The 26,514-nt window shown below is 46.8% G+C and overlaps 1 protein-coding gene across 2 annotated transcripts in view; it reads right to left on the reverse strand.

The window, feature by feature from the left end:
* Positions 1-26,514, reverse strand: part of UBR2 (ubiquitin protein ligase E3 component n-recognin 2) — a 1,610,484-nt gene that overhangs the window by 1,055,315 nt on the left and 528,655 nt on the right. For both annotated transcript variants that reach the window (XM_078649714.1, XM_078649715.1), the window contains exons 19-20: positions 21,034-21,156; positions 10,921-10,984 (exon numbers count right to left, since the gene is read on the reverse strand). In XM_078649714.1, the coding sequence (XP_078505840.1) occupies positions 10,921-10,984; positions 21,034-21,156 (187 nt within the window). The remainder of the gene's footprint in view (positions 1-10,920; positions 10,985-21,033; positions 21,157-26,514) is intronic.

Below are 26,514 nucleotides of genomic sequence, written 5' to 3' on the forward strand. Positions count from 1 at the left end.
TTGCCTCACCCCCCGCGATGGCTCCGAAAGATGGTGCTACTGTCAACCGACGGATTTGCAGGTCGGCGGCTTTTGGACCTCCTGTTCGATGTTTGGAAACTGGGGACTTGGATGTTGGGCGAGGGCCCGATCATCCCCGGGTGCCTGAGAAAGATGGCGGACTGCTGCTTGTTTTTACCTTGATGAGGTCTTGTTTCTATTTTGCCAGTACACCCCCGCCTTTTCGAACGGCGAGACTGAACTCCTGTCTTTTACTGCCCCTGTTGCTGTTGCTGAGACATTTGGACTGCCTATTTGAATTTTTATTCACTTGCTTATTGATTGCCCTTTCTGACCAGCATCTTTATCGTTTTTATTTTCATTTGTGTGCTTGCCTCGCATCGTGTCGCACACTTCACGCTGTTATTTGGTGGGTGGTAAATGCAGTTAAGAAAGGGTTGGGGTGAGATGCACGGCCCCCGTAAGATCATTGGTATACGAATTCGTGTCGGAGTTGCCCATATTCATAGTGCTATAAGAGACCCCCCTGATAGTTCTATTGTGTTAGAGTCTATATCACCGTGAGGAGGTCTTGTTTCTATTTTGCTAGTACACCCCCGCCTTTTCGAACGGCGAGACTGAACTCCTGTCTTTTATTGGCCCTGTTGCTGAGACATTTGGACTGCCTATTTGAATTTTTATTCACTTGCTTATTGATTGCCCTTTCTGACCAGCATTTTTATCGTACCTTTTTTTTTTTTTTTTCTTTTTCACTTGTGTGCTTGCCTCGCATCGTGTTGCACACTTCACGCTGTTATTTGGTGGGTGGTAAATGCAGTGAAGAAAGGATTGGGGTGAGATGCACGGCCCCCGTAAGATTGGTGGTATACGAATTTGTGTCGGAGTTGCCCATATTCATAGTGCTGTAAGAGACCCCCCTGAAAGTTCTATTGTGTTCGAGTCTATATCGTTCTGGTGCACATGTACTGTGATCGTATGGTTGGGTGGAGGGCTGTAGCCGACCGTATTAATTTCTGATCTCATGCTCCTCCCTTCTATTTACTATCTTGTTTCCGTATCTTTTTTTGTCTTTTTCTTCCTTTCTCTCTTCTCTCTACTATATTTCGGGTTCTGGTTTAGGGCGACAGGCGCGCTGTTTGGAGGGTAGGCCGTAGCCTTCTGCAGGGGTGCTGGGTGGGATGGGTGGGTTGGGTCTTCTTTGTTGTTTTATTTTCCTCAGTTCTATGGCCCTTTTGTATATCTTTATGGGGCTGCCACGTCTGGCCTTGCCTCCCGTGGTATGATTAGGGTGGGGTATGTGACGTCGCTGTTCTTCTTCTTAAAGTTCTGCTGTTTTCCAACGCGATTTCCATGCCCTCCTCGCTGCACTTATCCTGTTCTTTTGTATGTTCCTTGCTATGGGGCGCTTGTCCCGACGCGGCATTCCTCTCTTCTAATCTGTGTTTTCTTTCCCTCTTTTCTTTCCTCTTCCCTCTTCCCCCCCTCCCCTTTTCCTTTTCTCCCTAGGTTAGTATGATGGGCTAGTTTTGATGATGTTGCTGTTCGGGCCCCCCTGTACTGTGTCCAAGTGCTATTGGGTAATGGGTATGCAAAGTTGTTACTGATTGCATATTGCTTGTGTTTGCTGAGTCTGCTCTTATACCGATGTATATAGTGCTGACGCTTCTGCATTGCCGCCCTTTATCCTTTTGTTGCTAATGATTTGTGAAGGGAATCCGGATATTAATTTGTTGTCGCTGAGCCTGTCATGCGCCCTATCGTTATATTATAAAATTAACCTTATATTGCTCCTGACTGCGAGCCGTATAGATCCTCATACTTCCCCCTCTCCTTTTTATGGTTATATTGAATGTACACCTTTACGTCTGGTTCTGTGACTATTATTTTGGAATTTTTGACTGCTTTACTATATCGTGGCCGGCCAGATCGGTTGTAGGCCCAGCTTTGTATATCCTTTCTGTACAAATAAAGGTTTATAAAAAAAAAAAGAAGGTCAGAACCAGGTTCAAGTCCCACTGAGGCATCACAAACGGGACAGGTGGATACATGTGTGTGATGCCCTTCAAGAATCTGGTTACAATAGGGGACTTGAACAAAGAAGGTTGATCAGGCAGCCTCAGAAAGGCCGAAAGGGCAGAAAGGTAGCCCTTTATAGTGCCCAGAGCAGAGCCCTGCTGGGCAAGAGAGAGAAGGAAGAGGAGAACCTCGGAAAGAGGGGCAGAAAGAGGATCCACAGCCTTTGCTGTGCACCATGCCACAAATCTGTTCCACCGGCAGGCGTATACCGACTTCGTGGAGGGACGCCTGGCTGCCAGAATCACATCACAGACTTCAGGAGGCAAGTCGAATGGCCTCAACTGTCGCCGCTCAATCTCCACGCATGGAGGTGGAGACTGGACAGGTTCGGGTGGAGGACCGTCCCCTGCTGCTGCGACAGAAGGTCCTCCTGAAGGGGCAGGCGGATCGGGGGACCGACCGACATGCTGAGTAGCTCGGGATACCAGTACCTTCGAGCCCAGTCCGGAGCCACAAGGACGACTTGGGCCCGGTCGCGCCTGATCTTCTTCAGCACTCTGGGCAGAAGTGGTATAGGCGGAAAGGCGTATAACAGACCGCAACTCCACTCGCGCCGAAAGGCGTCGCCGTGCGAGTGCCGTCTTGGAAACTCCAACGCGCAGAACTGATGACATTGCGCGTTCTCTTCTGTGGCAAATAGATCTAACCAAGGCTCTCCCCATCGCAGAAAGAGGCCTTGCGCAACGTCCGAGTTCAGACGCCATTCATGATCCATCGAGCACCGACGGCTGAGTTCGTCCGCCCTGGCGTTCAGAGAACCGGCCAGGTGTTGAACCGTCAGAGTCACGCCCTGACGTTCCAGCCATTGCCAGAGACGCAGGGCCTCCTGGCAAAGGGTCCACGACCCCACCCCGCCTTGTTTGTTGCAGTACCACATGGCGGTGGTGTTGTCCGTGAACACCTGCACTACAATCCCGTTGACAAAGGGGAGGAATGCCTTTGGTGCTAGACGAATCGCCCGTAGCTCCAACAGGTTTATATGGAGCCGGGACTCCGCCGGAGACCAGATGCCTCTGATCTCTGCCTCTCCCAAGTGGCCTCCCCAGCCCTGGAGGGACGCGTCCGTCACAACAACGTGCTCCGGCTGGGGAAGGGAGAGGGGTCTGCCTCTGACCCAATCGCGGTCCGTAAGCCACCACTGCAGTTGTCTCGCAGTGCCCTCCGAGATCAAGACATGGTCGGACAAGTTGCCCTGATGCTGGGCCCACTGAAACTTCAGGTCCCACTGCAGAGCCCGCATCCGCCACCGGGCGTGAAGCACCAGAAGGATGCAGGAAGCCATCAGCCCCAGTAGCCGCAGCGTCAACCTGACCGAAACCCGGGATAACGGCTGGAAGATGGGAATCAAAGCCTGTATATCCTGGACCCGCCGTTCCGGTGGATAGACCCAAAACTGCGCCGAGTCGAGAACCGCTCCGATGAAAAGGAGCTTTTGGGAGGGACACAGGTGTGATTTCGGCACATTGATGGAAAACCCCAGCCCATGCAGGAGGTCCGCCGTCATCTGAAGGTGGTGGACGACTGTCTGGGGCGAGCCCGCCTTCAACAACCAGTCGTCTAGATAGGGGAAGACTGAAACCCCTGATCTGCGCAGATGGGCTGCGACCACCGCCATCACCTTTGTGAACACCCGTGGGGCGCTGGTAAGGCCGAAGGGGAGCACGATAAACTGAAAATGCTCCTGGCCTACCGTGAACCGCAGGTAACGCCGGTGGGCCGGCAGGACGGGGATGTGAAAATACGCATCCTGCAAGTCCAACGCTACCATCCAGTCTTGCGGGTCTAGAGCAGCCAAGACCTGAGCCAATGTCAACATCTTGAACTTCTCCTTCCGGAGGAAGCCGTTGACGTTCCTTAGGTCCAAGATAGGACGTAGGCCCCCTTTGTCCTTCTTGGGTACCAGAAAGTAGTGGGAATAGCAACCACATCCTACTTCTGGCCCAGGAACGCGCTCGATGGCCCCCTTGGCCAAGAGGGCCGTAACTTCCTCCTGCAGAAGTGTCAAGTGGTCCCCCGACACACGGTGGTTCTGCGGTGGCATGGCTGGAGGAGTGGTCTCGAAGGGGAGGGAGTAGCCCCTTCAGACGAGCTGCAGCACCCACCTGTCCGATGTTATTGTGCGCCAGTGGGAGAGGTGATGGCGAACCCTGCCGCCCACCGGCGTCACATGGGCCTGAAAGCACGGACTAGGAGGATTTAGAGGCGGATGCTGCGGGGGGAGGTGTGGTCTGACCTCGCCGCTGTCCCCGACCGCCACCACGGCGGTTCCCACGGCCGCCGCCGCGTTGAGAAGTCTGTTGCGGCGCGTGGCTGGCAGCACGTGTGGGACCGCCCCTTCCGTGGCCACGAAAGGAGCGAAACGAACCCGTTTGCTGGCGCTGGGTCAAGAGACCCAAGGACTTGGCCGTGACCCTGGAGTCCTTGAAGCGTTCCAGCGCGTGGTCTGCTTTGTCGCCAAACAGGCGACTGCCATCAAACGGCATGTCCATCAATGCATTCTGGACATCTGCCGAGAAATTGGCGGATCTCAGCCAGGCGTGGCGACGAATCGCCACTGTCGTGGACATCGCCCTGCCCAGTGAGTCGGTCGTATCAAGACCACACCTTATGGAGTATCTTGCTGCGTCTCGGCCTTCAATCATAGCCTTGCCGAGCTTAGCCCGTACCTCCTGCGGGCATTCAGGCAGCAGTTCCGCGACCGTATCCCACAGAGAGTGGGTGTAGCGGCCTAAGAGGCACGCGGTGTTGCAAGACCGCAGTCCCAGACTCAGGGACGAAAAGACCTTCTTACCATACTGGTCGTACCTCTTAGATTCCCGGTCGGGCGGGGCCGACGGGAATGCGGTCTGGGAAGTCGAGGCCTGGATCACCAGGCTCTCAGGGGTGGGATGGGTGGACAAGAACTTTGGGTCATCCGTACACGGACAGTGGCGTCTGGCCACGTTCCTATCAACAGGCGAACCTGAAGCGGGCCTGGACCACGTGCCCAAAAGAACGTCAGTTAAGGCCTCATTGAACGGCAGCAGTGGCTCCTGTGGACATGACTGCGGTTTGAGTACCTCAGTGAGGATGTTAGTCCTCACGGCCGCGACAGGGAGCTCAAGGTGTAAGGCCTTGGCAGCCCTCATCAACACCACTGAATAAGCTGCCCCCTCCTCCGTACCCACGGTAGGAGGCGAGACAAAGCCAGGGTTGGGGGAGTCATCCAGACCACTGGCGTCACCCAAGTCACCTGTCCAGTCCACATCGTACTGACACTCGCGGGTCAGAGGGTCCTCAGACCCCTCCCACTCCTCTCCGCAATCTACATCCTCACCATATTCGGAGTCAACAATGTAGACCGGCTCCGCGGGGTCAACAGGCCCCATCGGCGTCGGACTCGGCGTCGGGCGATGCCGGTTCGACTCCGCGGCCGGAGTCGGAGAGGGAATGGGGGCGGCGCCGCCCGGAGCCGGCGCCGGAGACCCGGCGCCGCGCGGGGGCGGCGCCGTGGGTTGCCCCGATGGAATCGGCGCCGGAGAGGCCGGTTGACCAGCCGGCGTCGACCCTGAAGGTCCCTGCGGCGCCGGAGCCGTCGGCGATGTCGGGGTCGGAGGACCCGACGGCGTCGAGGCAGGAGCACCCGAACCGCTAGGGCCCCCGGACGGGACCACCGGGCCCGCAGGCACCGTAGGCGCCGTCGGAGGAGACAGTGCCCTCATGGCCATGAGGAACGCCTCTATCTCCTCGGGCGACGCGCCCTGCCCAGGGACCGCAGGGTATGGAGCAGGCCGCGTCGGCGACTCACGCGGAGCCGCGGGGGTGGGGCCACCCGAACCCCCGGCCGCATCGCGCGAGCGTCGGGGGGGGGGGGGGGGGGGGGGGAGTCGGGGGTACGATGACGACGCCCTGACTTCTTGTGCTTCCTACCTGAGGAACCAGAGGAATGGTGACGACTCCCGGAGCGCTCGTGACGGCTCCGCGACCGCTCCCTCGATCGCTCCCTAGACCTCCGTCCGGACCAGGACCGCTCTCGACGCGGGGCCGACACCCAGAGCTCGAGTAGCTTGCGGGACCGCTCCCGTCTAGCTTTATTCGTCAAGGCCCGGCAATCGACGCAGGCGTCCACGTCGTGGTCCGGGCCCAGGCACCGGAGGCAGAGGCGGTGATGGTCCGTGACCGACATCGTGCGGTCACAGCCGTCACAATTCTTAAAACCGGGCATCCTACCGGCACCTTAAGAGTAACAGGAAAGATTCAAAAACTTTAGTCAAAGACCGGAGTACTGCTCTTCGGATCTGCGCTAACTGGCGCGGAAAAAAGAAGAACCAACGTCAGCGCGCGGAGGCGGCGTCTATATACTCCAGCGACGTCATCACGGCGCACGACGCCGACGACGGACGCGGAGCCGCAGGAGACGCCTGCAGACGACGCCTACCGACGCGCAGGGGTACTGCTACGCAAAAGTTTCCGGATCCAGACTGACGCCTGGGGATATTCTAAGGTAAGGAATCTAATACTAACCTGTTTCTTTCAGATAGCGAGGTTTAAGGATCTGACCGTAGCTCGAGAATCATTAGCTCCAGCACCGTGTCTGCTTGGTCACCAAAAATGCGATGGCCATCAAAGGGCATGTTCAGCAGAGTTGAAATAACATCCCCCCAAAAAATAGATGTCCTCAACCAGGCATAGTGCTGAAGGGCTACCGACGTGGCAACCGCTCTGCCCAGTGAGTCGGGGGTATCCAGTCCATAGCGAATTGTACATTTTGCTGCGTCTCTCCCATCTGCCACGCCTTGGGAGAGAACAGCCCGGGCCTCCTCCGAGCACTGAGGCAGCACCTGCACCACCGTATCCCAGATTGTACGGGAGGATCGGCCCAAGAGGCACGTGGTATTCACAGACCGCAGTGCCAAGCTTGAGGAAGAGAACTTGCGCTTCCCAAGATTATACAGCTTCTTGGATTCCCTGTCTGGGGGAGCAGAAGGGAATGTGCCCTTGGGAGAAGAAGCTTGGGCCACAAAGCTCTCGGGGGAAGGGCGTTTGGTGAGGAACGTGGGATCACCCAGAGCCGGGCAGTGGGAGCGGGCAATCGTCTGTTCCACAGGAGTCCCTGTGCTGGGCTTGGACCAAGTGCCCAGAAGGACGTCTGTGAGGGCTTCATTAAAGGGAACGAGGGGTTCAGAGGAAGTTGCTGCAGGTTGAAGCACCTCCACCAGGAGATAAGTCCTGACTGCCACTGTAGGGAGCTTCAGGCCCAAGTGAGGTCAAACGGCGTCGATCTGGATCCAGGCCTTGATCCACCCAACTGGCTCCGTGGGGCCCGAAGGCCCACCAATGGAACCGAGCTGCCCAAAGACCCGGCGGAGGGATTCATAGAATGTACAAAGCTGGGCAGGGGGACACCCTGGCTCCCGGAAACTAGGGGAGGCGTGGAGTCGTCCCTGAGTCAGGTGGAGGAGACAGAGCCTTAGAGAGACTATGCGCCCTGGATCCTGCCACGTCACATCAGCCGACCGACAGGGAGAAGGCGAAAGAGAGACGTGCTTCTTTGCCTTCTTCTTGTGCTTCGACTTACTCGAGGAGTGCGATGTTGTGTGGATCTGATAAGGACATCACTTTTGGGAATCTACAAAAGGATCTGAACCCTGAAATCTTAGGACGAGACGTGTACTACTTGCTGTCAAAAGCTGCAGAATTTCATTATTAAAGCACCAAAGACGTTGTCCAGACCCGCATAAACGTGGAGGGAATTAACAAAAACTGATCCCACCCTCTGGTTGTCACTTTTATATTCTCCATGTCGTCACTTTTAAGGTGGGAGGAGCCGTGGATGAGGATGCATGGTGCAGCCTTGCGGTGTATGAAACATGTTACTGGAGCCTGGTAAAAAAGTTTCCAGATTCATTCTGGCACCTCGAGGATATTCCTTATGTGAGAAATCAGCAGGACAAAGTATCCATCAGAATGTCCTTCATATGGCGAGTCAGCAGAGTGGAAATAAATAAACTATACGTATTTAAATTTGAGGGAAACTTGCATGCCCATTTTTTTAAAAGTAGGATCAGAATGCACTGTTCAGGGTAGTGGCTGAAGAGACACTCAAAAGTACAAGGTGGAAGCAACTCTGGGTAGTTAAAGGGCATCTACACTGATCATAAATCTAGTCCCTGATGTAGCACAGGATAGGATTCCTATAGTATATATAGGAATATATATAATCTATATATATATTCCTATTACTGATATTACAGATATATATATATATATATATGTATATATATATATATATCTGTAATACCATTTATGAAGTCAGTTGCTGAGGGGACGATCTTTGCAGTTTGGGGGCCTGAAGTAGAACCAAAAATGCAGTACGTTCTCTAAAAAAGGTAATCAAATGCTCCCAAGACTATATAAGGATCTATGCTGGGAGATGCATCCAGATGTAATAAAGTGAGTCATCACAAAGTTAACAGACACTGAGAGTAGGTCTGGGAAGAGTCATTTAGAAGCTCCATACTCAGATTCTAGAGGAAAGAACCCAAGTAGGCACTTGACAAAATTCCTGATTTGGACTTTCTCTCGGGTGTAGAACAGGAGGACCAGCAAGTTAGCTCGGCCACGTATGCAACTGCTGTTGACATCAGCAGTGACCTGCAGATCGCCAGGAGGAATCATGGTGTGGTCCAATCAATAATTCATCCCTTTGAGGTCCAGATGGGTGGAGTAAATTAACCAGAAGCGTAAATGAGGGACCCAGAGAGAGGGAACCGTAAGGTCAAACTTGAGCACAGAAGTCAATCCGTGGCCAACAATGCTAAAGAGGGAAGACAAGCTGAAATGGACTGAGCACAGCACAAGCAGACTATGTTGTATTAAGAAGAAGACAGATGGTATAATCCCTGTCTGAGGTGTAGAAGACAAAGGCAAGTGAGAATCAATACAGGGACGACTGAAGAGCCACAGTTAATTAAGGAACTAATGTTTTGGCAACCATGAAAACAAAACCTTGGGGGCAGACTTGCCCTTCTTTAAGCATTCCAGCTGAGACAATCACTTTAGTTGCCCTGTATACTCATCCTGCCCTATTAGTCCTCAAAAAGCACCTATGTGTTTTTCTATGTGTACAGTCTCTTTACATCCCTGGGAACCGAAAATCAATAACCACAGCCTTGCATTTTGTAAGGGAAAGGGCAGAAGGAGGAGTACAATGAGGACAACTATAAATATTAATACTGAGGACTTCAAGAAGAGAAATTATTAGGACGTATCACCTGTGAAGATACACTGAGGTCACTCACTATCCCTAATATCTGAATTCTTCACTTATAAATCCATTACAAGAAATTGTAAGCAGCATGACGAATGCATACATTTAGAAATTAAATGCTAATACAGTTATAAAAAAATCAAATAAAGTACAGAGCTACAGAGATTATAAGTTATGACAAATTCCTTTCCACCTTAGACCAATGGAGAGGGCGAAGAATACTAGATGCTGCACATTCATATGCTTATTCCTGAGGCTCAATTTACCCTGAGAGACAACTGAACTAAAAGTCCAGAACATAAAGCACACATTTCAGTGTAGTTCTGATAAGTAGTAATGGCTGTTAATTATGCAGTCGTCATCAATATACACATAAGCCTACAAGTACAGGAAGTGTGATAAAAACCAGTGAATAGAGGAGAGTACCCTGGTTAGGTGTGGTGGCATGGTGTCAATGTGGCTAGGAACACTACTTATTTTTCACATATGATTCACATGCTACTTCCTATTTTCAGTGAGGCTGAAATATTTTCATATGTGCTCAACAACCATCAAGGAAAGCATCTGTTTATGTAAATACTTGCAGACGTTGGCTATTTCACTTCTCAGTTTTTTATTCAAGCTAACTTTGAGTTTGAAATACGTATACTGTATACATGAAATACTGTACGTTGCGTTCCAACCACGACAGCATCTCCAGCCTTTTGTCAATGTATAGTCCAAACAATCCTAATTTTAACTCTGGTCCAAGATATCAGAGGGATAAATCATGTTGGAGAGCCTTTTCAATCTGTCAGATATTAAGGGCTTTTCCTGATAAAGAACTGCTGATCAATAGAATCCACTTCTGCGGAGTACACTTTAACATGTATCTAAACGTACTCTCTGAAATAAGACTCACATGGGTAAATGGCACTTCATTACGTTTTCCATGAGCTTCAGGATGTTTAGGAGGTGACTAGATACAAACTTTTAAGTGTAGGAACTCTTCCTAACAGAGCATAATGACACAATTTTAGCCACTCATTGTAAGAAAGTGCAACAGTGAGTTCAGTTTTTGTCCACGCACAGCAATAGTATATACTTGGAGAAAAAGTGTACAGTTTGCACTGGCCAAGAGGATGGGGCTCAGGTGAGGTAAAACTATTGTACCCGTCAGGAGAATAAGGTGTTGGATAGAAGGATGTCTCCTAGCTCAGGGCAGCAGGATAAAAGAGCACAGATCTGACCTAGCTCCAGGCCAGAGCAAGAAGTGCTGAATTTCATGCGACCTGAATTAAGGAATGACAACAGACACAGCAAAATGGGTGCTGAACTGGAGGTTTAACTGCCTGAGACAAGCTGGGATGTATGACTGGAGAAGATGGAGCTTGTATTAATAAGTACTTTGTAACCTCGAGTTCAGAAGGGATTTTATCAGGTAAGATCTGGCGCAAGGAGGAAACCTTTCAAATGTGGGACAGTAATGAAAGTTGTAACTCAAAAGAAAGTCTAAGGCTACATCTAGCTAAGTGAAATGTATTGTTAAGCTGGATCCCAATATCCACTTTTTCGAATTGTACAAATATATTGCAATTAAATGTTAATTTTCTTACCAACAATCATTATAATAAGATGCAGCATTTCTTCAATAAGGGTATTCGTCTGCTGCAAAAGATCCTGATGGAAACATTGAAAGAAAAACCTATCAGTGCAATGAATCAGTCATGTTAAGTTATACTTTGGATGGGTATTTTATTTCTTGGAGCAGACATCATGGAATGGAAAAGGCTTGAGATTCGTAAATTGTCAACACAAATTAAGAAGCAAGTTCAACAAACTTCAAAATAGTGCCATTCTGATTACTCACACACATACCAACACACCTCATTTAACATAATCTAATTTTGTGGTACATTTCCATTAAAGGCACTGTTGAGGTACAAATCCAACCTAAGAATTCACCCATTCTTTCTAAAATGTCTTATCCAGGTCTACATCTTGCGCCTCTCACAAGGATTCATAATTACAGATTCCTTACATTGACCGCTGTCCCAAATTCTGCATCCTAGAAACTCTGCATGTGGGCACCCTTTCTTTTTTGGGGGGTATAATCTTTTCATTGAATTTCCTATTTTTGTTAAACACAAGAAAACAGTGCAAAACCTTTGAGGTAACATGGCTCGTTCCCCCACATTAGACAGCATAAATAAGAAGCATGACATCTTGCAATGTAATCATCATGCCCCCGACAGCGACAATCAATTCCCTTTATGGGGTATCTGGGAACACTTTCTGAACGGTTTCTGAGGGCAGTCTACAGGGTTTCTTTTTTATTGATTATAACTTTCATTCCACATCAATCTGTCTTGCATCATATTGATAAGAACAAACATAATTTTCAAGTAATATAATATAGTAGAATACACCTACAGAGTTGTCGCCAATCCAGTCTTGTCGACATGGCTGCTTATAAAGATGGTATTAAACATCAACTGGGTAATAGTAAATGCCGCATTGCATGTGAGGTCCACCTGCATTGTGAGGCATCACATGACACTGTGTCGAGTCTGAGTGAGTTGTGGGGAGTCTGTGATGCTAAATGCAATCTGTGTTCCCCCTAAACATATTTAGGCCTGGAGGAAGGATGCTGAAGGAATGTGTGCGTTTCTGCCCTTTCGTTACAGACTATTACATCTTTTAGCCAGTCTTGGGTGATTGGTGCCTGTACCAGTGTATGGCAACTCTTCCACCGGCTAATAATATTGCCAATGCCACGAAGTTGAACACACCCAAGCATCTCTATTCTTCCACCAGTTATATCAGCAAGTATAACGAAAATCCCTCGCCAGAAGCTAACAGTGACACACTTCTATTCCAAGTGTATGAACCCTGCATGCTCTGAGTGACCTCTCGAGCACTCATGTGGAGAGTTTGGGTTGATCTGGGGGCATGTTGGAACTGGCAGTGTCTGGTTGGATGAAGGGATGCCCCCAGCCAAGCAGAACTGCTGATCCCGTCAAGAGCAGGTAATTACACTTACTGTATAACCAGTCTCACCCTTGGGTAGCTTGGCACTAAGTGGTCTGGCCTACTGCAGAGGAAATGTGTAAAACAAAGGGACAGCAGCCACTCATGACATATACACTGAGCATCACACAAAACGGACTTCACATAGGATGTATGTAAAAACTTATTTTCAACAGACAAGTTACTTACCTTCGATAATACCTTATCTGGTAGAGGCATGATCTCGCTGCAGATTACTTACCTTTGTATTTCCCAGGCATCAGACAGGATACGGAAGATTGATCTTCGAGCAATACACCTGGCACCGGTGGGTGGCGTTGGTCGGCTTTGCGTGAAGTCGTGACGTCTGCATCACCTATATAAGCACCACCTAGGTGCGCTGACATAAGTTCTTTTCTTTCTGAGGAAGGCAGCACAGATCCGTGAAGAGAGCCACCCTCTGTCACTTTTGACAGGCTTTTTCGACTTTTTGTTGGCCCCTTTTTTTGGTGTGTAGGTTTTTTCCTCATGTCCAAGAAGCTTCTGGTTTCAAGATGTGAGGAGCATGTAACTGTGCCATGTCAGTGGCGGATGGGCACCTGGCTTGTCTCTGGTGCCTGTAGCGCAACCACAACCCAAAGTCATTCTCTGACTCCCGGGCCATGGCTCCGAAAGCTTTAAATAACAATATGTGTGCCAGGACTTTCCTTCCTTCTCCAAAATTGCCTAATAGTCAATTCTTTCTGTCCAACGGAGTCCCAAGACAGAAATTGAAAAATCACTACAAACGTTGCTTTATAATTAACTTCTATCATTGAAATGTGATTTTTGTTTCATTTGGATTTTTCTTCACTTGGACTGTGGTGCCCCTAGGGACAATTGTGTAGTGTGTGTGTAAAGTTCGAAAGAGGTGTGGATGTGGTGTAAGTGCAATTTGTTTAAATTGTAAATGTCTTGTATAATTTGTATATATTTGTATATAGAATTTAGTGTATAAAGTGTTTTCTCACCCAGTAAATATTTCTCTTCTAAAAGTTTAAAAAGAAAAGATTGAGTTATATCATTAAATGATGCAAATGTCTAAGCAGATGTTTATGTTTTATTCATGAAGATCATTATCAAATTGCATTTTTCAAAGAAACTATCAGTCCTGGCACACATATTGTTATTTAGAGTTTATTTGGTTTAGCCTGACTGGTTATGAGCCAAGGCCCATTTCCGTTTCCTGGCTCCGAAAGCTTTAAGGGAGCGGTTCCTAAAGCTGCTTGTGGCCCGGTGCTCGGCACCGCATCGTTCTCCCTGGAGGTCTCGTTCATGGTCCCGGTCGAGAGGAAGGTCCGGACACCGCTCTGGGAGTCCCGAATGTTCATACTCCCACTGGAAGTCGTCAAGTCCGTCAGGTAAGAAGCCCCGTTCTCAGCACATCTGTTGGCCAGTGTGACGGAGGAGTCTTGGCACTCTAGGCCTCGTTCCTCGGAACCAGCGCTTGGGCCTTCAGCATTTGCAGGAGCCAATGAAAACTGGCTTTATGAAGCCATGTGCCTCATATTTGGGTGGCCTAACCCTACCGGTGCGCCTTCTGGCCCCGGAGGCTAAGAAGGGGCTCCAACAGACACGCTCTCACACGCACATACGCACTCAGCACCCTAATGCGGTGCCACTGGTACCCATGTGGTCAAGGGTTCACCCTTTGCAAACTTCGTGGCCCAAGCCTCCCTTCACCTTCTAGTTCACCCCAATTGTCCTATACCCCTGAATGGAAGATAACGAACCCCATCTCCCGAGACTGGGCCGCACAGGGCCAAAGCTGCACTTAGTCTGAGTCCTCTGGAAGCAGGTGGGAATGTGTAGCAATTTTAATTAGGAGTTCGATGTAAACAAGGGAGAGTTTAGCAGACACTCAGGAAGTTCATACACAGGTCTCAAATCACGGAGTCTCTTAACTCGCTTCTGAAATGTCTTGGAAGAGTTCCTTCAACCTAGTCAATCTCTCTAGCTACTACCTGGAGCCAAGATGTCCTCGGAGGAGGCCAGGTGTGGAGAAGGCAGTTGGTCCAACGCAATGAGGGAACAACCAATGAATGGGGAGTAACACAGGGGAGCCTTTCGATAGGATGAGGCGCCCCAATCTATACACGATGATCCAGGTCGTGTCCAAGCAATCCAGGCACAGGACCCGGAGCGCAATGGTAGGAGTCAACGAGCGACACATCCATTGACCAGTAACAAGTTTTGGCAATGGCATTTTAAAAGGTGCTAAGTTCCAAGATGTATTGCATGTATCTATATATTGCTCCTGCCATTGGCCTAGGAAAGGACATAGGTGTATATTGGAGTGTGCCGTATAGAGTCTATATGTAATCACACCACTAGTCACAAGGTCAAAATTATCCTGTATTCAAAAGAAGGTTGTGAACATCGAATATAATGTCTGGAATTAGCAAATAAATAATGAGACATGCCGGATACAGATATTTAGAGCAGGACTTCCACCCAAACCCCATATGTTCATATAAAACGAATTACTTAAGAAGGGGTCGTGAAGAAGGTGGTTCTGAAATTATCAAGGCACTCGAAACAAGCGTTGACCATGTGTTAAACACCCTGGCAAAGACATATTAATGGAAGACCAAAAAGAGGTCTCTGCATTGTGTTTTTATGAAGACACCCAGGGATTTGGAAGTAATGCTTGGAGTATGTATGATTGAATCCTTGGTATTAATGTGAGATTAGTTGGCGTTTGTGGGTCTGTTTTATCAATTTTTTGGAGCTTGATGTAATTGTTATTATGAAAAACAGTATCTTTATTTAATTTTGAAAAAAAAATCCAATTTGAAAATACATATGAATGAAGTGTGTTCATGTTATTGTTATGAAATTTCATAAATAACGTAAGCAAACGAAATTAAATAAAAATATTTTTTAAAATAACAGTGGATTAGCAATGATTGAAGATAAATTTTTTAAGAATAAAAAGGCTGGTTGGGTTTTTGTATGTATATTTTGAATCAACAACCTCTTCAATGTTAGATGTGCAGTCTTCGGTTTCTGCATGTTTATAAAAAAAAATCTATTCTAATTTTCTAGAGATGGGCTCTCCCATCCTCCAGCCTGTCAGGAAAGCGTCATAGCGGGCTGAAGTAGAAGGCTCTGGTGACAAGAAAATCCTTTCAGGGTTTTTTTGTTTCTGACTCATTTGAGATATTCTTTTATCTGCGCAGTAAGTATCAGACTGTTTTCCCATCTGCCTTTGTATTGAACCCACTAGTCTTCCATGTACTATCAGAGAAGTCTCATGAAGAGGCACGCAATGGGAACTAGGTAAATGCACAAGGCCATAATTTCCAGGATAGATGAAATATAGCGTGCTGTAAGAGAAGGTGCCTAAAGCATTTGATGACATTCCTTCAAGAGGATAGATGCTCTGTTCTCTGAGGCAGGCACTTCTCCTTTCATCATGCTTAAAATGCTCCCAAATGTTCTACAGTCAGCGCCGATTCTTTTAAAACCAAAATGTTTCCCCTCCTCCACAAATGGCACAAAGCCAATTTAACTGACCACATGGAAGAGTACAAGTTACCTTGAAAGTACACAGTTAAGTCTGACTACTTTTATGGCTTACGTCTTCACGTTCACATCCCCAATCAATCCATTGCAAACTCACTTCTGTCCCCGGCACATTCATCCTTCTCATGGTCTCCTACGTCACCCCATACTTTTCTTACTCCTTCTGCACTGTGCCTTTCACGAATACCGCGAAGCCATCAGTCTTTTAGCATGGATTTTGAGTTAAGTGGCTACCAAATTAAAACTACCAATCCTGCCTCTACACAGTTTCGTTTATATACTCTAACAGTTAAAACACTACCCGTCTGTGAGAAGTTGGCCTGATGTATGATGTTCACTATTCTAGTGAGGACCTTGTATCAGTCCAAACAGCCCTTATGGTGGTGGTTGTAAGTCAACCTTATAGACAAGCTATCCTAGGGGTAGCATGGACCTAAGCAGTCTTAGGCTTAACTCAAGAGGGCATGTGAAGCCAGCTGTTTTACCATATGCAATCCTGTAATATCAAATGAAAGGACACCACACAAGATATATATTACAAAAATATATGTATTTATTACTAGAATAATGCTCTGTACTCTTTATGAGTGCAGAGGCACAAGCGTTTAAACAAAAGCACAGTTAAACATACAAAAGTTGCACAATTATGGATAGGCCCGGTGGCCACTTAAACCATATACTAAATAAGTGATATAAGAATCACTTTACGAACAATGGTAAGGCCTAGGGCCTTGGGAATCTCTGGGACTACACTGGACTAACTCTAGTTAGGACGGGAGTAGCCCGCGGGATTCGGGTGCAGCGCTAAAAGCACACGCATGCACCAATGCAAAGTCAATGGTGCGTAAAAGTTATAAAGTTACTGCTTTGGAAGTCTTCCGACTGGACTAGAACTTAGCCACTTAAAACTAGGACACTAGAGGTGTAAACCACTACAGGAGCACCTGTGTTGTATCGTTACCTCACCCACAGGAAGCGGGTGCATAGGTGCCAAAGTGTGTCGGGTTTCGTCGTGGAGATCTATCGAGCCTGGAGATGAAAATGCTGCAGGCGGCCAGGAGAGAAGAGTCCGGTTGGATCCAAGGGTGGATCGAAGATGTAGAGTACCTGAAAGTAGAGGGGACAGAGTCTGGGTCACTAGCCAGTGACCAGGAAGGAACCAGGCGATGTCGGGCGCAATCAGGTGGTTGTCGAGAAGCTTGTCTCTGCTGCCACGTGGACTCTGGGGCATCGAGGAGGACCAGGAGTGGATCACGAGCTGTCCCACGAAGGCTCACGCTGTCGGCGGTGTTGGGTTCCGGATCGGAGTCAACAGGCCTTGGCAAATGCAACCCACGCAGGAATTGAAGATCGCTTCTTACTCGGACCAGCAAGGTCAGAGAGGTTGCTCCTTTTCAGGGGAGCGAGGGCCAGTCTGGAGCAACCAAACTAGCAGAGTAGTTTTAAAGAATCGTCGTCGTAGAGGCCACTAGCCAACGGGCAAGTGACCGGACAGACGCGTCGAGCAGGAAAATGCAAAAGGGCCCCACGCAGCACTCGGTGAGTGTGGAGGGGTGATCTTCGGTGCACGAGCTGCTCGGGGCTGGGGCTTCTCAAACCCCAATGCACAGCTTCGAGGATGCCTCAGCAGCTGCACGGTCAGCACTTCGCAGTCTTTTCAAGATGGCCGGTCCCACGTCTCACGTCGCCTCCACGGGTATCAGCTTTGCTGTGGCTGTGGATCGGGCTGTTGGATGTCTGGGAATCTGGTTCTTGTCGATCTCGGTCGCTCGAGCTCCGGCTGGAGCTGCAACAAAGCAAACCGTTGGGCGCTGGATGGTGCCTGTTTGCACAGGAAGGTCACTCCTTGACCACAAGGGAGATTCTTCAGTCTTCCACGTAGAGTGGGATGTCGAAGGGTCCAGAGTTCTGTATCAAAGTTTCAGTCAGGATTATCTAAAGTCTATGGGCACAGCTCCTACCTTTATTCCAAATCAAGGGGCTGGATAACCTGCTAGGTCCCTCCCATGGGTGGGACCCAGGAAGTGGGTGGTTACACCCCTTTCCCTTTGTCCAGTTTCGCGCCAGAGCTGGGGCTGGAGTGGCCCAGCACCGGTTTGAACTGGGCTATGCATGAGGAGCCTTGTGCCCCCAGGCAGTGTCTAGTTTCACTCGCCCTGCCTGCCTCAATCCACTATCTCCTGTCTGGGGTGGTGTAACACCTCCCTGTGACAGGAAACCTTTTGTCCAGGCCTCCCCTGCCAGAGTTTCGGTCAGCAGCAGGAGGTCAGACTTGTGTCTGTGGCAGCAGCATACATTTTGTGATGCTGAGGCTCTGGTGAGTTTTAACCGCTTTTACTGTTACCCACATGTCTTAGCCCTCTAGAAGGGTGGAATGCTACCCCCGTCGCCAGAACTGGCGAGGGGGTAGTATTCCAAAGTGTATGACACCTTACACGACATGTTTTGATAAAGCCAAACCCAAGTTAGCAATAACCGCGAGGATTATAATGCACTTAAGAGTATATGGTATGGCAATATCCCAGAACAGCTATAAGGACATGGTTCCGAAAGCTGCAGACCGGCTCAGCTCATGCTAGAGCACCATCTCACATAAAACCAAGCACTCTGCCTCCAGGATTGTTAAGGCCTGCCATAGGAGTGACTTATAGGTGTATATGTGTCCAGATATAGGTTTAGATATAGGTATACTATATCTAAGCAAGGGGTGATTACACGACCTTGCCCCAGCTGAGTGATCAGCCAGTTGTGTCAGTTTGGATGGCCAGCCAGGAGTGGCAAAAGATATGCTGTAGCCCCTGGTAGGCCTTGGATGCACCTATGCCCTGGGTACCTATAGTACACTGTACACTGTACAGGGGCTGATAAGGTGACCCAATATCCAATTAGTTATGCACCTAGGGTACATGGAGTCCATTTTAAAGAGAGAGCAGATAGCCTGGGGCCCTGATTAGCAGGGTCCCAGGCCAACTAAGTCGAAAACCAGCTAAACACAAGGCAAAAAATCTGGGGTAACCATAGTCGGGTATCCACCCTCCTACACCGTCTATTTTACTTACCCACACTCTTTAACATCTCGCTCAGCTCAGGCACTTCCTTTCAGTGTTTAAAATTAGGATGAATCATAACACTACCATATAAAAAATGATGGTCATTAAGCCCCTATAACTACTGTTGCGTTCCACTTTGCCCCCACTCCAAATCCCTAAAATCACCCCCAAAATCCATGTCTTGAATGCAACTGTTTCACTACTAAAATCCTCTTTAATCAGTCAAACAGTCAAAATATAATTGATCGTGTTGGCCTGTACATAGTTGTTTTTCCCCATACATCTCTAAGTTGTATGCAATATTAAGATGTCTCAACCCGAATGACCCACAGCTTAATTGTAACCTAGTAAAATTACTTCAATGAGAAAAATTTGTAGGAAATAGACTGATGGGGAAAGCACAATAGCACTTTAAGTCAATGCTGCACAAATCGTTCCTTGCACCATTTTTAAACTTAAGTAGTATAGGGAACTTAAATCATTTTTTATGTGTATATTAATTTTGTATGTGTATATTAATTTGGCCCTGGGCCGTGGGTCCTGGGCTCACTGTGCCACTGGAATCAAGCTATCCTGGCTGAAGATGGGTGAAACACCGAAACCGGTCCTAGGATGCTTGTTTCCGGTGCAGGGAGGACCTGGCTTGGCAGTTCGGGCTGGACTGTACACATAAGGAACAGGGTCAAGACTGATTTGCATATGGTCAGGTCTAAACTGGGGTGGCATGGTGAGCAAAAGAATGATTGATTTAACCCAGATCTCTTGACTGGGGGTGAATGTTTTGATTTGTTCCTCATCCGTCCATCATTTGTGTGTCTTTTGCTTTCTCGCCCTATATTATTTTTGGCGCAACTCAACGAGTTTTATTGGCATATTGTTATGTTTTTAATCTGTCTCTTAGTTTCATGCTGCCCATTAATCTTCGACAACTATTCTGCCTGTTGGCAGCTCACGAGGATTCAGTCCTGGGCCTCCTGTTCATCTCCTTACACACAACATTAGTAGGTGAAATTATCTTATGCTTTCACTTCTTTTTAATTTCCTAGGCAGGTGATAAAGTCTTTTTTTCTAGCACTCAAACCCATCTACAAACAGATGTTTCTGTCTACCACAGTTATACAATAAAGGAAGGCATTTTGCATCTTCATGCTGAAAGTATTTAAAACAGAAAATACAGCAAACTAGTCTCATATATCTCTTACAAATACTTCACTTCCCGTCCCGACCATATAACAACTCTCTTATGCCAAAAGCTACAAATTGAGACTGTGGTGTACATTTCAGCCTAAACAAACAGTTGGATTCCTTCGTAAATCCCACAGCTGCTAGGTACCAAGGACTAAACATTTGCAAAACATTTCCTTACTTGGAGCCAATTCATTGATCTCAGCATCAGCTATTATGATAATGGATGTCTGCAACAGACTACTAGTAGGATTCTCAAGGTACTAAACATTGCCACTAGGACACTCCATAATCTCAAGTGACATGCCTTTACCAATTACCTCGTCAACTAGAGTTACATTCAATCTGCTATTCCCTGTTTTCAAGACTATTTAAATCTTATCCCTATCAACTATGCCTCACGTCCTTGACCAATACTTATCCAATTTATAACACTTTTCTAGCCACCTTCGCTCAACAAAGCTAAAAAAAAAAAAATTGTCACTCCCAGACCGCACTGGACCGCTCTGATGTTCCAATAACTCAACCTACTTGGACCACTTTAATAGAAGTTGCTCTTAGCTAGCCTGTGTTCTAACTATTCACTCACCACATTCAAGACAGAAGTTAATACACAACATTTTAAGCAAGAGGAAAGTCGTGATTAATCTCTCACTGCTCCCTCATCATACATGCATAACGCTAGCTCTCCAACACCTTTTGCTGTAAGTTATGTATATACGATGAGCGTATAAGTTATTCGTTATCATTTATCATAACAGCAAGACTATCTCACTCACCCAAAATGATTATGACATTTATATTGTGTTCTTGTTGCTATTAACCTCATTTATTTGAGCACTAAACAAAACACTAAGCATACAAATTCAACAGTTAACGTTGAACGTAAACAACTACTTTGGAGACAATTTACATTACCTTGTTGGTATTTTCAGAATTAAACCTCTTTCCATAATCTGGAGTACTAAATATTTCATAAAGCTCAAAGCGACTAAGCATTATCATAAGGAAATGGTTGGGATCCATCATAGAGGCGCCAGCCTAAAAAACAAAACATCATATTAGTATTGAATCAAGAGTTACATCAAGTCAATTTTTGTATAGTGCTCTCTTTCGTCCTTAAGCTGTTTTAAAGGGCTGAGACGTAAGGGAAGGAACAATAGGTGTCAGAGTAAAGGAGGAAATAAGTGAATGAGGTTGGGGATGAGCAGGACTAACACAATGGTATATCACAGTGGTAGTTTCTGTAGTGCTCACACAATTTAAGGGCACTTTACGTAGTAACCAAGTGCCCAGTTGCATAACATACCAGTGATTACTGAAGAGAAGAACACAGATATGCAGAGTGCGATCTGCTATTACCATTGTGAGGAGGGACACAGCCTCAAGGGAATCATGATGCCTCTAATCTTCCTTATAATGATAATAAGCTTTGTGCATCTGCATATAAGGTTTATACCATGGCATTTTTTGTGTGTATTTGTTTTAACAAAAGATACTTACCCAAAACCAGATGCAAGAGGTTACATTTGTGCAGGAAGGTAAAATACCACTTTGGACACATTGTGACTATAAGGCATTGGAAATCTCCTGGAGGCCCGCCTAGGAGGAGGAGGTGAGGAAATGGGCTGTGGCCGAGGGCATAACCCTTCGCACAGAGAAAAGATTAGTACTGCGAAAATACCCTATTGTAGACCAGTGGGAAGACCTTGTCCAGCTTTTTACTGAACCGCTGGGCTGAACACAATCTCCTCACGGACCAGGAGTACAGCTAGTGGGATGAGACAAGAGCAGACACTGCTACTCTGTATGACTGCGGAAAACACTGAAGTTAGCTTGTGGGGGGAAACAAGACATATGCTCAATCTGGCTTTTCTAAGCACATGAGGGCCAGAAGGGGATAAGCATGGTGGTTCGGGGTGGGAGTGCGGGGGTATTTTCACAGGTTACTTAACTGTTAACACGTTAGTTTGCAATTATCTTTGCTAGCATTCGATGGCAGGAGCAACATGCATGATCCACACACATGTGGACTTTGGGACACTACAATGCAGGAGACAGAACCATGAGAGAAACCAGCTGTGCAGTAGCTTGAACTGCCACGAAACTGAGAAATATACAAAGGTGCCAACACAGAATGTGTTAGTGTATACTTTTTCCATGTATACGCAGATATTAAAAACAATAAAAACTGTTTTTAAAAAATAGATACTGTGACTATTAACAGAGTTGCTTCTCTGTATAAAATATTTCTTCCATACAATCTGAGAAAGTAATAAGTGTTTTTTCTCGTGTTAAATTTGCTGCACTGTGCTAATAAACTCTAACTTGACCTTTGCACTTTAGTAACAAATGTGTAAAAGCACGTTCATTAGTACAGTTCCTCTAAATAATGTCTTACTGGGTCACATATATTTTCACTTCCATGGAATGTGCGTGTGTATGCGTGTATTATATATACAATGAAAAAACACAGTTAAAAGTAAGTTATGATTCTTGCTCAAACTCACACAAAAAAATGAACTCCTATGTCAGATCCGGAGGTGAGGATTATGCCTTCTTCCTTTACATATTTTTTAACAACAGCAGTTAAACAATGAAACACTCCCATAAAACTACATTTCCCATGAAAACTTGGAAGAAATTGGCAGTTCATAACATTCAATCACGTTCTTAATCAATCGGGAGATAGTGTGCACCAGCTTCCTAGGTGCCTTGAGGAAATCTCAGCCTGAATGAAAGGCTCCTTCCTACAATTGAATGGAGAAAAAACGGACCTTATGATAGTGGGCAAAACTTGGCAACCTGGTCTTTCATTCAACTGGCCCAACTGCATGGGGAATCTGCCCACATCCAAAGACCATATAAAGAGTCTAGGTGTTTGGCTTGATGACAAACTTAACATGAGGCTCCAGGCAAAGAAAGTGGCCAGGTGCTGCTTTGGAATGATGAGAATGGTGAGAAAAATTCTTCCTCTTTTACCCTTCTATGCGAAGAAGCTGCTTCTCCAGGCGTTGATAATGTCACGCCTGGACTACGCAAATGCACTTTATCTCGGAGCTCCGCAGTACACTATAAACCTTCTTCAGAAGGTTCAGAATTGTGCAGCAAGAATGCTTCTGCATATTCCTCTGAGAGAATCAGTGAGGAAAGCGTTGAATCATCTCCACTGGCTCCCAATTGCTGAGAGAATTCAATTTAAATATCTCTGCATTGCGCACAAGATTTTAACCTCCAATGGTCCCCCAATATTTCATCAGATGGTCTCCCCATATTGTCCTAAAAGAGTTCTCCGGTCTGAAAATAAACGCATGGCCTTAGTACCAAAAATCAAGAGGGCCGGAAGTGGAGGACGACGTTTTTCTTATGTTGCCTCCAAGAAATGGAATGACCTTCCGGAACATATTCGGTTGACGAAATATCATCTTTCTTTCCGAAAAATGTTGAAGACTCATCTATTCCCAGCCAGATAATTAGTTCTTACCTGTACGCACTCTTCTTAGCGCTGGGAGGCCTACGGGTAGCCATGCGCTTTATAAATGTCTTTCAATTCATTTCATTTCTACTACTTCCATGAAAGTCCTTAAGTAACGTCCTCAAAGTTGCCTTTATTCACAGCTCCAGTACAAGATAAGTAACTGTTTCCATGGTAAAAAAATAAAATATCTTCATTTGTTGATTAATAAAAATCATTACAAAATTACTTCAAAATTCTACACATCTTTTTAAAAGAGAATCTTCGACACAATTCACAAACCCTTCTCCCGAAGTAAATTGCATAGCTAGACTAAAATAGAAATTGTACCAAAGAACTAAATCATAGTATTCAGAGGTCACTAATGTTTGTTAAACTCGAATATTTGACACAAGTCCTTGATCGTAATGACTAACAAATCCTGCTTTCTTTAAATGTAAAGTGCAGTGTATAATCTGATCATACTGCTAAATTGGGTCAGCTGGGTAAGCCTTTTTTTCTTCGCCCTGACCTCGAAATTCTTTTTTGCAGATGGAGTAAAAAAAATAAGATGCAGTGTGGACGTCGCCAGAACTACAGATTCTTTCCGCATTTACTCCTGCCTCGCCTAAGGTACACTCTAATAGGGTAAGAAGAAACAAGACAATGTCTACATTAAACAGCAATGGTCAGTGAATATTAGAGATTAACCCAAGAATCGGAGTTTCTATAAATTTGAAATGAGAGAGAGTGTTTTAATTTTTGCACAGCGAAGGTGGACTGATTGGGAATATTTAGCAGTCCATAGAATATTCACCCCTTTAATTATTTTCCAAGAAATAAGATGGAAGATTCTACAGACATTAATTGAAACAGATTTATAGGTTTTCACTGCTGCAAAGTTTTTCCTTTAACCCATACTAAGTCTGTACACTTTTCTATTATTCATTTCATATATAGTTGAGCGTACTGTTATTTGTGGAAGCACTCACTTGTTTACTTTTCAGGCGATCATGGGCTCCCGCAGCATGTGGCTCCTTGAAGGCGACAACAGCAGGTGCTGTGGTGTAGTGTGGTCAGCCGACCAGGATGGTGGCATTAGAGAGCTCATAAATCAAGGACCATCTGTGTGGGTAGGCTCGGTGCAGCGTGAAAACACACAGGAGGAATTTGGTGTGAAGAACAAGTTACTTACCTTCGGTAACGATGTATCTGTAAGAGAAATAGGTTTGTTAGAGATTCCTTACCTTAGAATTACCCCAGGGGTCAGACTGGATCCGGAGAAATTTTTCTTAGCAGTACCCCTGTGCGACAGTGGGTGGCGTCGGTCAATTCCGCATTCGTCGTAGGAGTCGTTGGCGCTGGGATGATGTTGCAGTGCCTACTTAGATGCCGCCCCTGCGTGCTGACATCAGTTCTGACACGAATTTTCACACCAGAAGCGCAGAGTCATGAAAGACACTGACCACTGGTGCGCTACAACAAGGGACCTGTAAAGGAGTCCCTATCCCTTGAAATCAGTTCGCAGAGCAGGGGAGGATCAGTGTTGCAGTAAGGAATCTATAACTTACCTATGTCTCTTACAGATACTTCGTTACCAAAGATAAGTAACTTGTTTATCTGAAAGACAGCTAGTTACCAGCAATACCATACCCGGAGGAAGGGCTGCGAACTAAGTTCACGCCAGAAAGTCCTGTAGGAAAAAACGGGCAAAATAGCTGTCCCTCTGGACTTGGCTGATCAGGCAGTAATGTCTGGCGAACGTGTGCAAGGATGCCCACATGGCCGCCTGGCAGAAGTCAAGAAGTGGGACTTCACGTGCCAATGCAGTGGTTGATGCTGTAGCAATAGTGGAATTAGCACGTGTTGGACCGGCAACCAACACGTGTTTCGTTACAGAGTAACTTTTTCAAGGCTTCAATAAATAATGGATAAGTTCCAGAAGTATTCCATAGACTTTCAAGGTCTTCCAGTGAAAATGATCAGTCCCTATTCAAAATAATATTTTTTCCCGGAACATGTATCAAGGCCAATCCGAGTAAGTCAGCAAGGTTGCTGACTTACTCTGAACGGCCTCGATACACGGCGGAATGCTTATGGACAGGAGCATATCATAGCCCTATGTTTTTCGCCTACTAATTTATTACTAGTATAGAATCCAAGTGAAACTGTGGGGCGGAATTTCCGTTCCGGGAAAAAATATTATTTTGAATACGGACTGATCATTTTCACTGGAAGACCTTGAAAGTCCATGGAATACTTCTGGTACTTATCCATTATTTATTGAAGCCTTGGAAAAGTTACTCTGTAACGAAACACGTGTTGGCTGCCGGTTCAACGTCTGACAAGAGGATCATTGTATTAAGCCCTGCATCTATGTAATACAATGTTATGGCTTCCAAATATATGGTCAAAGCTGTTTGTTTCATATGTATATTAAATTGAACAGCAGGTAAAAAAAATTATGTTTGCTGGTTTGTCCAAATTGACTTACATGGAGAATTATTTAGGAATCAATATTGAACTGATTGGAGTGCCGAGGTTAATTCACATGTTTTGTCCTATATCTATGGTCACTGCATTTAAAACCTGTAATTCGGGGGCGTGGCCAAGATGGCGGACTGAGTGGTCGCACTCACCGTGAGCTCCGCCGTCCCTGAACCCTGATCCTGCTCTGAAGGCACGGATTCTCCCCCCGGGACACCGCGATTCAGGGTGCAGGGGAGTGGTGCCACGGAGGAGCAATCAAACGTTTGCTGGCGGACCCCGGAACGTGGGACGGCCTCCGGAGGCGGCACCGCTGTGGAGACCGAGTGGGGCCCAGCACACGGCCCGGCGGATAGGCGGACCCCGCCCGGCCCTGGTGATAGCAGCTGCGTTCCTGCATTGCCCGCCTATCCCGGACCGCTGCGCTCCTCGTTGCTGTGGGGGTCGGCACCGGGGTT

The sequence above is a fragment of the Lissotriton helveticus genome, chromosome 6 (assembly GCF_964261635.1).
Source record: "Lissotriton helveticus chromosome 6, aLisHel1.1, whole genome shotgun sequence".
NCBI classification, from domain to species: Eukaryota; Metazoa; Chordata; class Amphibia; order Caudata; family Salamandridae; genus Lissotriton; species Lissotriton helveticus.